The sequence below is a fragment of the Triticum aestivum genome, chromosome 7A (genome assembly GCF_018294505.1).
Source record: "Triticum aestivum cultivar Chinese Spring chromosome 7A, IWGSC CS RefSeq v2.1, whole genome shotgun sequence".
Taxonomy (NCBI): domain Eukaryota; kingdom Viridiplantae; phylum Streptophyta; class Magnoliopsida; order Poales; family Poaceae; genus Triticum; species Triticum aestivum.
This window is the reverse complement of record NC_057812.1, coordinates 490,379,152-490,393,292: the sequence shown is the minus strand read 5'-3', so window position 1 is coordinate 490,393,292 and position 14,141 is coordinate 490,379,152. Positions and strand designations below refer to the sequence as shown.

The 14,141-nt window shown below is 44.9% G+C and overlaps 2 protein-coding genes across 2 annotated transcripts; both read right to left on the bottom strand.

The window, feature by feature from the left end:
* Positions 1-418: 418 nt before the first annotated feature.
* LOC123147735 (uncharacterized) lies at positions 419-4,825 on the bottom strand. Its single transcript, XM_044567035.1, has 3 exons — positions 2,066-4,825; positions 1,042-1,259; positions 419-924 (listed from the first exon to the last, which is right to left on the bottom strand). The coding sequence occupies exons 1-3, from the start codon at positions 4,703-4,705 to the stop codon at positions 849-851; spliced, it is 2,934 nt and encodes a 977-aa protein (XP_044422970.1). The 5' UTR covers positions 4,706-4,825; the 3' UTR covers positions 419-848.
* A 4,668-nt stretch (positions 4,826-9,493) lies between these two features.
* On the bottom strand, positions 9,494-13,738 carry LOC123147734 (E3 ubiquitin-protein ligase SINAT5). The gene is made up of 3 exons (XM_044567034.1): positions 13,200-13,738; positions 10,508-10,894; positions 9,494-10,153 (listed from the first exon to the last, which is right to left on the bottom strand). The coding sequence occupies exons 1-3, from the start codon at positions 13,473-13,475 to the stop codon at positions 9,791-9,793; spliced, it is 1,026 nt and encodes a 341-aa protein (XP_044422969.1). The 5' UTR covers positions 13,476-13,738; the 3' UTR covers positions 9,494-9,790.
* Positions 13,739-14,141: the final 403 nt, after the last annotated feature.

Here is a 14,141-nt window from a genome sequence, read left to right as displayed (position 1 = left end):
CATAGTAAAAAAAAATCATGTTCATCTGTCCCATGAAATATATGCTGTCAAGTTTGCGAGTTTGATCCACTAACAGGACTAAGTTTACGTCCCATCTTCCCTTGGATTTGTAAGCCAAGTATGGTTTATGGCAATACGCTGATGTGTTAACAGTATCTGTAACCGCACAAGGATTGTACAAAAATGTTCACGGAAACTTACTTCTTTTGCAATTGCTGCATCTTACAAATATCTTTCGATCAGATAAAAAGAGCAAGGTTGTAATTGTGAAGTAACATATTGAGTTGTTTTTTTTGGCGGGGGAAGTAACATATTGAGTTGTTACTGTTGGTTTTTAACAATATTATACTTATCCCCTATTGCTGCCTAATTCTGAATATTTTTCTTCATTTATTTCTAGATTTTGCAGACCAGAAGGTACATTTAACTTTATTGCCACCTCTGCTCCAAAATAGATGCCACTTGGACAACATGGTTCAAAGTATACACCTATGAGACTTTGCTATTTTTGACTAAACTTCATAATGATGCTCCAACTTAAATGGAATAGGACCTATAGACTGTCAAGTATTTGTAAAATACTGGAGCACCATCCTGTTGGCCTATATTTTACCAAGCTCTTTTCCATGCAGCCTGGTTAGCTCAACCCCCTTCATCAGCAGCAGAGATGAACTTCAGATTGACGAGAGAAGTTATCCTCTTCGGTTGATGCCTGTACTGCAAATATTGCCACTATTCCTCACCAAGAAATTTGCTGCACATTAATTGAGTGCAACTCTCCAGAAACTGCCTTAATGCCTATGCACGAAGGAGACGAAGAGGACATTACTTGAAACACTTTATGCACATCAGTCACCAGTGGGTTCCTCTGAGTCTTTATTTGACACTGGATTACTTGGCTTGGTACGCTTCGACAATGATTTTCTGTAAAGGAAGTGTGCAGTGGACAGTTTCAGACAAGTGTGTGTACATACCAATCACACAGCCATTCTATATGATCTTTGACTCAATAAAAAGGAGAATTCTGAGGAAAACATCTACCTCTTTGTGGACTTCTTGGCAGCAGCTACACCCATCTTCGTCTTCGACTTGTCAAAATCAGTTGATCCCTCATGCATGGCACTATAGTTGTGCATATTGGTTTTAGTTTCCGTTGCGGCTGCCTCCATCCTTTCGGAAGCTTGGAATTTGAGTTTTAACTCTTCCTTCCTCATTGTATGGGTATTGAACCTACTTGGCTGAGATTCCCTAAGAATATCCTTCAATAGAAACATGACAACGCCAGGATTCAGGAACAAACAAGAGAAAATATGATAATAGTAGTACGGCAAGCTGCAAGCATCATGCAAGTAAATGTAAACCAGCGATTTGCAGTCTGAGGAAGAAGACATGCCAGTGCCACCATGTAATTGGGAAGGATGTCATGCTTCATAGTCAACACACACGGAAGCAGTCAGAGACTGCGCGACCAGATATGAACCTCTAGCGCAACCTTTAAAAAGTTTAAATGGATGAATATGTGGTTACAAAGTCCATGGATCTAAGTGACTGAGTTGAAGGACGATGTGTGCATTTTACTCATTGGAGGACCAGCTCAAGGATTAGGTCATGGTTTTCTTTAAATTATTACCTATGCAAACCAGTGATGTACAGTCCGATCCAAAATAGGCTGTTCAAGAATAGTTACTGAAAGCCATTTAATCTTATGTTACTTACATTTTGAATCACTTGTTCCCTGCAGCATTTCGTGAGAGTTACTGCACAAGTTCCTGTATTACTCACAAGTTATATATAGTTCACTATGTCCAGAAAATTCTATAAGTTCCTACTTACAATGTTTTTTGCACATTCAAGAGTTCATTAGTTTACAACTAGCACCTACCATTTTCCTAATCCTTCTACACTAGTGTTGTTATCTGGTCCTTGTTAGAAAGATGACCTTATGACGAATTCCAAACTACGGAACGATACTGCTGAAAGAGCACCATATTAAAATTGTCTTATTGAAACATATAAGTAACAGCTCTGCAAAGGATACTGCAAATCAATAGTTTCTTACTGATACCTCTGAAGATAGTGTTCCAGCAGGTGAACCTGCCTTAACAAGAGGTTTCATGTTTTCAGCTATTGGTGCATCATCAGGTAAACTTTCCATGGAAGTTGTTTCTGGAATTTCTTCTCTTGTTTGAGATCCTTCGGTGTGAAATGCATTTGTCTGATTTTTTCTTCTTGTCCTTCTAACATTCTGGCTACTGTTTTCCTGACCAACCATGCTGCTATTGTGAGCGACATCTTGTTCTGTGACTCTTTCTGCAGCTCCCTGATTAGTTTGCACTTTCTTCAGCCGTTTGCGTGCCACTCTTTTAGTTTTCTGTACACCATTTGATGGATCAACCACAATGCTAGTTCCAGGTACACCACCTTCTGCTGACAACTTTGTTCCAGGTACCTTGTCACTGAACATTTCTTTCTGTAGTTTCGCTTTATCCTTTTTAAGATGCCCTCTGGCTTCTTTGTTGGAGGAAGTGATTTTCACTTCCTTCTCTGATATTTCAACTTCTGCACCTCTGTGTTGAACTGTTTCTTGTAGGATGTATAATGGAGATGTGTTAGCTTCATCAACTGTTTCTGAACTAGTCTTTGTCTCATTGTGTACTACGGCTTTCTTATGGTTCTTCGCATTTGCATAAATTACCTCTTTGCCATCATGGTTGGATGGTTCTGGTTCTTGCATGCATTGCATGTTATATGTCATCAAATCCGCAGGCTCTTCACTGATTCTCTGAGGTGATTTCATAGTTGATATATCGGTCATTAGTGGATCTTTACATGCTTCTTTACCTATTATGCTTACGCAATGAGCAAAGCCTTCACAGTTAGCCATCTGAGCATCATTTGCAAAGGCCATCGGTACTTCAGTTTCTTGCATGCAATTGATATCATTTTCACTATTGGCTAGGGATGCTCCGTTGTATTTCAACCCAGATGATGAAATGTTAAAGCAATTAGGTGAAAAAACATCAGCAGTTTCTGGGACAACATTATTGATGATCTGGTGAGCACTACCATTTATACAAATCATCTGTTTGTCACTACTGAACAGCTCAGATGGTTCTAGTCCTTGAATACTAGCAGCTATCTCCGCGAACTGTTCTTTTCTTTCAAACTCAGGTGATGGGGTATTGATGGTATTAGGACTCACATTATGATCATCTGCAGAACAAATATGTAGTTCTTTTTCTGCTGCATGTATGACAGAAGTTGTATCCTTTGCATCAGCTGTGCTCTCATCATTATACCTGAACTCAGGCTGTTCAATTTCTCCAATAACATACTGATCTTTTACACATGTGTCTACGGTTGGTGCTCCGTTCTTAAAATCCACAGGCTGCTTGACACTTTCCTCAATAATACCATTGGAGGAACTAATATTAGGTAATTCACAACTGTCGAACTCTGATGCATCATCTACGGATTGTCTAACATAACTTGCTGAAATTGCTTCCTCGGTGGCAACTACTGGGTGGGGAAAGACAACAGAATTATTGTTTCCCCCTTTGCTTTTTCCAAGGTTTCCTTCTTCTAGAGTGTGAACATCAGTCACCATTCTTCTGATCTCGGTTATTCTTGCATTGTCATCATTTGCAACAGTACTGCAACAAAATATATTTCTGAAAGAAAACCGTTCTCTTGACATTTTGGCTTTTTTGAGGTTGTTCATCAATTCCATCCTCTCTAACTGCGGTCTTACCAGTAAATCTCCTGGAAACTTATGTACATTACTGATTACCATGCCGTTACCCTTGTCCAATTGACCAGCTCTCATCCCTGGTCTAGGTACATGAAACGACTTTCTAGAAAAAGGTGCCTTGATGTTCCTCCAAATCAACTTCGACGCCATCAATACAATGCACACACCACAAAATGCTGCAAAACCACCCTGTGCAACAGCCCTTGAAGCAGTCCTATTTGTCTGCACAACTGAAACATCAGCATCCGCAACACACGATTCCTTCTTCTCGGTGGCTACGAACTGAACCAATGAGCTGTTCTTCGGAACCTCACGTTCGCCACTTTCAAACCCCTTAGCCATTACTCTTGCACGAGACAACATGGACTGCAAATCGCCACTCCCTTCTCCATCTGCACTCACACACCTGCTAACGATTTCATCCTCATTCACCTCAACATGCACTGCATTGCCGTCTGGGTCTTCATATACACTGAATACAGGACCGGTCCCATTGCCGCAGAGATGGCTCTCCTCTGCATCCCAATCCAAATCCTTCGGGCCATCCAAGGTGGACTCAGCCACTGCATTCCCACTTGGACCGGCATCTAGACAAACAGAAATGTCCGATTTCTCCTCAGGATCCGGTAACGCGTGATCATCGGACGAAGCAGACTGCGGTTCTCCAGTAAGACCAACCAAAGGAGGGCGGTCCTTGTCCAGCTGCGGACGAGAATCGAGGGCCTCGTGGTTGGGAGGGCGAACCACCAGCGGCGGCGGGGCCTTGTCGCGCAGCACGTTCCGGCGACGGGGCGGCGCGCGGAGCCGCCACGCCGGGACGAGGGCGGCCTCGCAGCGGGCAGCCGCGAAGCGCCTCGAGGAACGGATTCTGGGGGCGGGGGCTAGGCGGCCGGCGATCTGGCAGGGAAATCCGGGTGGCGCGAGGAACAGAGAGGAGATGGAGGCGCTCGCCATTCGGGGCAGACGCGAGGCTAGGGGAGGAGTGGGAGGGGGAGGAGGAGGAGTGAGAGGGGTGGGATGACGGCCATGGCGGCGGTGGCTGTGGAGCTAAAACCCAGATGGGCTAAAATCTTTTCAATCCTTTCTTTGGAAACGGAGGGAGGGCCTGTCGCTTGCGCCGGCTCGGGCCAAAGCTCACGTTCCCGGCCAGCGTGTGAAGATTTACACTCTTCTCTGCCTTTTTCTTCTTTTTTTTTTTTGGGTTGTTTGGCATCTCCGTTGGACCCTCAGACTGCCCACAATATGGATTCATTCGATGGTTCGAATGTCATTTTTCTCGTACTAAAATAATGTCCGTGCATCGCAACAGGATATAAATATTTTAACATGTTAGCTTGTGATTTATCTATTAATAATGATGTGATTGTGTAAATAAATGTATATCAAATTATACCCTTGAATTACCTTATATTTTGATTAGAAGTTTGACAAATAAATTAAAGTGCAATTGTTTTAGAAGGTAAGTATATTAAGGTGATTGATTATTAAGCAGTAGAGACAGAGATTAACCGGAAGTAAACTGAGGGGCTTCGCGGGAGTTTGGATTGCTGCCACGCAAACATCCAATGTCCCTGGCCCACACAAACCCTCTTCCGCTCGAGCAGTTTCCCGTCCAAAGCGGTCACCGCCGCTCCAGAGCGTCACCGCCGCATTCATGCCTGCCCAAAATGGACGCAACCTTTCAGGTCGCTCCGGCATTGAGAGCACCGCCCGCGCCGCATCCCGGTGCACGCGACTGATCGGCGTTCAAATGACATCCAGTATGTCCGCCTCCCTACATTAAACATGCACGGTTGCCGAGGAACCTGCTCCAGCGTCACCTGTTCATCCGTCTGTTACCCACCGTTAGCCACCTCGTTGCATGCCCTACCATCTGCACGCTATTTAAACTTCAGGCTCGGCAACAGCCGCATTCAACCTCCTCTGCTCCCTAACTCCCCTCGACGGCATGCCCATGATGGCCTCCTCGAGCTCCAAAGCCCTCTGGGACAGCCTCTAGTCCGAGCAAATAAAGGAGATCGCCACCATTGCAGTAGGCTGGCAGGTCGGCAGACGGACAAGCTCACCGAAGGCCAGCGCTGCGGACGCCCCAATGGAAGAGGCGGCCGACAACGAGCTTGTGCCAACTTCCTCGCCGGCCCATGCCGGCATCACCATGGGCGAGGCCCGAGCTCACTACACCAACATGGTGTTGGAAAAGCGACATATGCCACGTCCCTGTAGGCGCAAGGCGACCAGGCGTACAACCATCGCCTCCTCGACGAGCACCAGCGTGCGAAGGAGCAACTCGTCGGCGGCACGGGCATCGCGCCGGACATGGTCGTGGGCGAGCAGGAGGCGCTGGTCCAATCCTACCACACCGCCCGCGACATCTGCTGCACCCGCTGGCGGTACTGCGTCCATCAGACAGAGTTAGAAGCCGCCTTCAAGGAGATCGATGAGGTGGTGGATGAAGTCGGCCTTGCCCCGGTGCCATAGGGACGACGTCGCCAGCTCCACCTCGACCACGCCCCGCTGCCACGAGGACGAAGACGGCACGTCCGCGGGCGCCGCCGGTAGCGAGAAGAGTGGAGCATGGGAGGTCGCCGACGCTCGGGTCCCAGGAAGGCCACACCACTCCTCCCTTCCCATTGAAGCTAAGCTTGACGGGCTCATCATCGTTGCCGGATTAGTCGCTTGCAGGCTACGGAGGCGGAGCTTCATTTTTCGGGGCTCATGACCGGTCAGGCATGGGGAATGGACGCCAACGGTCATTTAGACTAGGTTTAGAGTACAATTTAGTTGAATATGTCAAGATGTAATGACCTTGCTCCAGCTTAGATGAAAAGCATCCAGTTCTATGTAAAAATCATCAAAATATGAATGAATATCGTCCAGTTTGTTAAATATGCATCAAATTTGTTCTCTTCCGTTAAATTCTTCCGAAATGTGCAGACATTTGCGGCTATGATTGGATGGTAGGCCTTGCATCAGTGTCCGCGGTCTGGTCCCCCAATCCACGAACGGATGCGTTGTCTAGTTTGTGTTGGCGTTGGAGATACCCTCAGGCACCACATGACACTTGTGGTGAGCAATCTCAAAAATATAAAAGCAAAAGAAAAGGTTTGTTAACACACAAACGTTGAATATGCATGATCTCCGCAATTCCAAAAGAAGCATCGTTCGAGGAAAAATACGAGTTATTGGCCGTTTATGATACAAACACAATCGAAAGGCCATCCAGCAGGGCCTCCCCTAAACCTAGGATATATGCCTGGGTTGTCCGAACTCTCCAAACCCAGACCATATGTGGAGGAGAAATGAGGGTTGTCCGGACTGACGAGACATGGGCCCCATCTCAAACCCTAGAGCTTCCTTCCTCCCTCCGCCTATCTCCATTCTTTCATCCTCTGTTCCTCCCCCAACCCGCGCCCCATCTAGTCACACGCTCACCCGGATCATTGCCCCCGAACACGCTCGTCGTATGGACGCCACTCTTGGTATGTCTTAGACCCCCGACCACAAATGCCGTCCACCTCGTGCACCACTTATTCAACGAAATGTCTGAAATAGAGTTTGGCCGCTTTCTTGTTGCACATTTGTGGGGTGCAAAAGATGGACACCAATGATGCTTTTAATTACAACGAATTCTTCATATCATCGACATGGGACGAAGGTGACAACGACTATGAGTTTATGTTAATGTTGAGTATTCTCGGAGCATCGAAGAAGGAAGAGGAGCATATTCTCAACTTCATGGGTTCTACGTCGAGCAGGATAACTGATAACCAAAAAGGGGAAAGGGTGGCGTTGGTACTCTACACTGACTATTCATGGGCCAAGCTGACATGTCATTATGGCTTCTTTCATCCTCATTTTCGGATGCATAGGCATGTGTTCTTACGCATTGTGGAGGGTGTGAACGAATATGACACTTCACGCTAAAGAGGGATTGCACCAAGCTACTTGGGTTCTCTTGTCTCTAGAATTGCACTGCTGCTATGAGAATATCTGCATATGATACAATGGGACAAACACTGTTGATGAGTGTATCCGGATGGCAGAGAGGTCATGTATTAAAGCGATGGTCAGATTTTCCACTTTAGTGGTGAAGGTGTTTGGCAAAGAGTACTTGAGAGAACCAACTATGCCGACACAGCCAAGCTTTTGGCATTTGGAGAATGAAGAGGGTTTCCCGGTATGCCTGGTTCCATCAATTGCATGCACTAGGAATGGAAGAACTATCTAGTAGGTTCATAAGGACGATACCAATATCATACTCCGAGAGCCCACCATCATACCGGAAGTAGTGACATGACACGACCTGTAGATTTGACACTCTTTCTTTGGCAAGCCAGGGTCTCATAGCAACATCGACGTGCTTCAGCGATCGTCATTGTTTGCAAGACTTTGTGTTGCAAGGCTCCCGAGTGCAACTATACCATCAATGGGCACGAGTACACCATGTGGTACTACGTTGCTGCCGGTATTTTTCCTTAATGGGTGACGATTGTGAAGACTGACACCGAGTCGCAAGGTAACAAAAAGACTCTCTTTGCCCAAATGCAAGAAGGTGCTAGGAAGGACGGGGAGTGGGCATTTGAGGTGCTGCAAGCTTGATGGGCTATTATACATGGACCTACAAATATGTGGGATCCCAAGACATTGTAGAAGATGATGACTAATTGTATGATCATGCACAACATGATTGAAGGATGAGGGTGATGGTGTACAGAATGTTAACTTTGAAAACCATGGCACATATGTCCATCTCTTGGAAGAAGAGGCATATCAGGTTGCACATTTGCTCAATATGCATCAGCAACTTCGAGATCTAGAAGCGCATCAATAACTTCTAAATGATCTTGTAGAGCATTTGTGAATACATCATGTAAGTCAATAGATCTGTGACGTACTTTTGAGTATTTTTATGTTTAAACATGTCCTCTGATTAATATCTATGTTCAAACTGTATATTTCTAAACTTGAACTATGTATTTTTTATTTTTAAGTTGTGTCTTTCGAATATTCAATTTAGGCTGAAAATGAAAATGGACAAAAAGGGTCAGACAAATGGGGGATGCCGCCAGGTGTCTAATTTATGACGGATAAATGGGCTTTTTCCATGAACACGTCCACAAATAAATCGGAACGGGCAGAGGGGTTTTGGACTTTTGGTGCATTCCCTTGAAGATGCCCGTACGGGTCAGAGGATGCCTAATAGCTTTAGGCTAGGTGCATCCCTCGCAATGATCAATTTCCAACCGCAACTATGGAAAAACCACGCGCCAACAGCTAGGCAAGGAGGGGTTGGCTGAGCAGCCGAGAAGAGCATATGCAGAGTGTAGCCATTATCGAGTGTCTTTCTTCCTCAAAAAAAGGTTGTGTCTTTCTTTTCCAAACTTGAGGCAATTTGCCTCAGCTTGAAGTGGGCATGTATAGATGGTGTACCATTTTTTGTCACACAGTTAAGAAAAAAAATTGGTCATGACCAAAATTTTGGGCATTGCTTGAATCATTCCTAATATTAACGCATGCTTAATCCAATTCTAATTTATTTTTCTTTGCCAACATTGAAGAAAACGTGGGAAGCCAAAACCTTATCCAGTATATTGGCTAGCCAATTTCTTTTTTGCTTGTGGTTGGCTTAGGCTCAAAGCAGGCGCACCAACAAATCATAGAATCTTTCTTTTAAAAAGTTAAGGTGTATGGAACAGATGTTTCAAGCAGTTCCCCAGTTGATGCATGCATGTTTCAAGCAACTGAGAATACAATCATACATCACTAGATCATTAAAAGTACAATCACATGACAGACATTTAGGAATCACAGGACACAGACCAGGCAGAGGAGAATGATCATCATGTGATTTCCAGCAGGCTTCACGTGCTGTCCTTGATAACACCAACCACCCCAAAGAATATTGAGCATGTTACAACAAAGTGGCTGAAAAAGCGAAAAGACACAAACACAAACTGTAAAGAGAGAAAAGCAAATCGGCAATCACATTTCTTCAATATACACCTGAATCACATGATATCCTGTTGCCAACTATTCACTTCAGCTGAAGAGATTAGGGATGCAGGCTCCCGAGTCGGGGTTCTGCTGCTCCTTCCAGATGCGGCCAGTCACCCGCAGTTTCAGCTCTTTCCTCTCCCCACCGGAGAAGAAGAGTGCCATGTTCCGCTGGATTATGAGGCCGTCATGGCTGTCACGCACTTTGCGGTGACTGTCCCGGATGCTCCGGGGCGTGCCCTCCCATATCATCTTCCTGCCATTGGCACCCACCTCAAGGCTATAGCTGTAGTTCCTTGCGTCATTCTCGTCGCCCATGAAGCGGAGGAATGCCATGTAGACTGGCGCCATTCCGAGCTGGAAGGCCTCAAAATGCAAGCAGAAATACTGCCCGAAACAATGGAAAACCTAGATATGAAGGCATTGTGTCAGATAGGAATCACTTGATTCACATGCTGAAGGTAAATGAACAGAAAAAGAAACAGGCAGAGGCAGATGTATCAAGCAGCACTAGGGGGAAGCTACCACCTTTCTTTTGGGTAGTTGGACACATTCTGAAAGACCATCCAGTATTCTAGGACCAACAAAAGTTTCTTTATGATATTATAAATGAAGGATGACGGAAGCACGATCAAGGTACAGCAAGATAGTAATCTAGTGTATTGTAAATCTTTTCCCCAAAATACAGGTGGACATAAGATATCAAGTAAATGCAACAGGCAAGTGTACAAGCCTAGAGATGAAAAGGTTGTGAACACTTACAGTTAGCATCCAAGTTGCATTTTCAACTTCTCTGGGATTTGACTTGACATAACGATGGTTGAATGTGCACCCAGAATGCATGTCAACCTTATGGTCATCTCTCAGATGTGAAACAAGGAAAGGAATGTCCCCAACAACGGAGCATTCAGATCCCGCATAAGGGCAGCTGTATGGCCTAAAATTGCACTGCGACTCATGCTTGAGCTTGCTATAGTATGGGAAGATCTCTGGACAACCTAGTGAGTAGTATTTGCATGGTAGCTCAAGTGATTCAGCCACCTTTTCCAATGCCAAACACCTGATGTCGCCCAGCTCTTGTCGACAGGTAGGGCAGCGGTTGTGCACCCGAGCTTTGCAAGTAGAACAAAGGGTATGCCCATTTTGGCACTGTAAAAATAGCAAAGATGTTATTTTGTTGTCACTGTCAACTTAAATTGTCAAACTTTTGGACGTACAGAGATAGATGGCCGTAGAAACAAAATCCTGAAATGCATAATCCAGACAAATCAATCAAAACAGAATGGAAGGTACATCAGCTAGTTAGGCAACAAGTAACTAGATAGTATAGACCTAGAGCAAGACTAGGTACCAGTACAGTATATAAGATTCACAAAAATGTTCAAACAAACAAATATCAATTATGCGTAAACATATTTGCTGATGTATTGGTGTTGTTTAACAGTATAATGTTGCTACAGATATTGCATTCCTTCTCGCCACAATAATTTACTTAAAAAGGAGTAGGTTTACTCAAGTCAAATATAATACTTAATGTTAACTACACATTGGAAAAGAAATCCCTTCTAAAGAAGGCTATTATAAGAATATGCAGCCCATCTGGAAGGCACGTCCTATTGAACTGTGCATCTTGTCCTATAGTATAAAGAGGGAAGTACACTGCCTACACACAGCCAGCATGAATATCTATTCAGGGTGCATTCGCAGAAATTTTGAAGGCTTCATGTAACATTTATACTAACAGAACACTTCACATGTTCAGGACATGCAAAAATAAATCATACATTCTATATGATTACATTGCATGTGAAAGACAGATAAGCATACCCATAAAAAGGGGGCACAGAAGGACCCAATACAAAATTTCAAAACTTTTAGCATTGGTAAAAACAGATGCACAGGTACAAGAGGACTTATTGATGAAAGACATCACATATGGGAAGACTATTAATATATCCTCCACGCAAAGAAAAATGAGGTAACCTTGGGAAGTAGGCTATCATATATAAACAAAAGCTTGTTCACCAAACATAAAAGATGTTTAGTGCCTAGTCTGGCCATCTGGATTGATGCAACTATGAAGGGCCTACACAATTAATTATCAGTCACAAAAGAACATGCCAACATATCATTATGTCTATCATGATATTTTTGTAAGCCGGTGAAGTATTCATGAAGATGTAAGTGTAACTCAGGCTAGTCCTGATGAAAGAACTGGTTTCCACACTTGAATAAATTTCGAAGATTAGGCCTCATGGTTCAGTAGTTGAGCAACTTCTGTGATACTTGACCAGCATGTGTGGGTAAGGTATACGATAGATAATAAAATCAAGTACAGAAGCATCCCAGCCCTCACCACATAGATTGTTTAGGTATACTCAAAGTACCATTAAGTATGTGTTTACTCATTCACCAAAACCATATATAACTGATGAACACCTGACATGTTATTCTAATGTATTTTAGTATGCATCATGACAAGTGCATAAATTATGTGACAAATAAATATTTTCAGTCATAATCTTCATTGTCCCTATATGCTCATCAGTCACCAAGCAACAAGAAATAATTGCTTTTGAAAATGATCGGTTACACACATTCTATATATTCGCTACACTTTTAACTTACTTGAATAATGTGGTTAGCAAGAACATCGATCGATAAAGCTATAGTTGTTTCTCTAAATTGTGTTGAAGATTGGATTAAGAGGTGGGTGGAGTTTAACAAACATTCTGCCAACCAAACATAAGAAAAACAAAAGAATACTGCCTCCTGCTTTTAAAGAAAAACGAGAATAGTACGGTTTACATGAGAATGTATGTTCCTTTCTCCAACATACAATGTATTCTTTTCTGATAACTGGTGGCAAAGCATGGGACAGTTCAAATGCCCTAAGGGCCTAACTAAACATTATAATTTCCTTTTCCAGCATTGCAGTACTCAGTTAATGAAGAATCTAAAATTGTCAGAACCCAAAACCTTCAGAAACTATTGAAGAATCTAAACTACATCCTGATTATAACACTCTGCTTCCAACCATGATTCCTCAGGCCAAGAATGATCGTGCAATCATATATATCACATTTAAAATCCCTCCTGCAATTGGGTATGTTAAGTCCCGATAACACCGTTTCTTCACAGCGTTAATTTTTCCACTTGGGAACGCAAAATTTCAACGGGAATTCTCCTTATCAGGATTGATTGTGATGTACTAGCGTCTTAGTCATGAAATTTCAGTTCTTGCGTGACTTGAATGTGCCTAGAACGCAAACAATGAAGTATATGACATCCGCAAAACTTGAGTTGCAGCCAAAGAAACCGAAACAAGCAACCAAGATCCCGCCTTCCCTGCGTCGGAGATCAAACACGCCGCGCAAATTCCAAGGACCGGACCAAGATCCCGGAGGCAATCAAGAAAAAGAGACAACCCAAGGGCACGGACCGAGGCGCTGACCTGGTGGATCGGGGGGTACATGGAGTTGGTGCAGACGGGGCACTCCAGGAGCTCGTGGACGCTCGTGGCCGGCGGAATCAGCGGGCCGGCGATCCCCCCGGCCGCGCCGGCGCCGGACGCGCCACCGACGCCGCCGGGGACCACCCCGATGCTGGCCGCCGCGATGGCCGCCGCCGAGGCCTTGAGGAAGGGGCGGGGCAGGTTGGAGGACATGGCGTCGTCGTCCTCCATGCCGTCCGACGACGACACGCACTCGATGCTGTCGATCATGTCCATGGCCGCGGCGGCGCGGCCGGATCCCGGCCGAATCGCGGGGATGGGGACCGCGGGCCGCCTCGGCTCCACAGCTCCGCTCTGCCTCTCTGCGTACTGCAGCCGGGTTCTTGGAGAAATGGATTCTTCGAGAACTCGAGGTCGCGGGGGAGGGTCGATGGATTGGGCTCCTCCTGGTCTGGTCGTTTCTTGGTCTCCTTTCTCGTTCTTCTTTCCTGGCGTGTCCGCCCTTTTTCCCCTTCTTGGTAACGTCTAGGGCAGGGCAGGTTGGGTACATAAAAATGGCAGCAGCACAGCAGGATGGTGCAGTTTGCACTGCGTCGCGGTTCAGCGGTTCAAAACTCAAAAGGGCGAAGAGACGGTTCATGTAGGGTCAGTACACTGTATCAAAAAGAAATTCAAATGGCGAACCAACATATGATTGAATGGTTGGAGGAACTGTGGTATCCTCAGCCCACCAGAGTTTAAATCCTGGTGCTCGCATTTATTCCTGAATTTATTTCAGGATTCCGGCAGTAACGCACCGAAACCGATGTGCCACGTGTCCTCCAGTTATTCGCTGTTGTTGCTTTGTCATTGCTTGCGTGTCATGCATTGCATATCATGTCATCATGTGCATTTTATTTGCATACGTGTTCGTCTCATGCATCCGAGCATTTTCTCCGTTGT

Excerpts from the sequence above, each read along its gene's own strand:
- LOC123147735 (XM_044567035.1), bottom strand. The coding sequence starts at position 4,705 with ATGGCGAGCGCCTCCATCTCCTCTCTGTTCCTCGCGCCACCCGGATTT. Across the intron at positions 1,260-2,065 it reads CTGGAACACTATCTTCAGAG|GATATTCTTAGGGAATCTCA; the intron begins GTATCAGTAAGA and ends TTTCTATTGAAG. Across the intron at positions 925-1,041 it reads GCCAAGAAGTCCACAAAGAG|AAAATCATTGTCGAAGCGTA; the intron begins GTAGATGTTTTC and ends CTTCCTTTACAG.
- LOC123147734 (XM_044567034.1), bottom strand. The coding sequence starts at position 13,475 with ATGGACATGATCGACAGCATCGAGTGCGTGTCGTCGTCGGACGGCATG. Across the intron at positions 10,895-13,199 it reads TGTACCCCCCGATCCACCAG|TGCCAAAATGGGCATACCCT; the intron begins GTCAGCGCCTCG and ends CTATTTTTACAG. Across the intron at positions 10,154-10,507 it reads ATGCAACTTGGATGCTAACT|GTTTTCCATTGTTTCGGGCA; the intron begins GTAAGTGTTCAC and ends CTTCATATCTAG.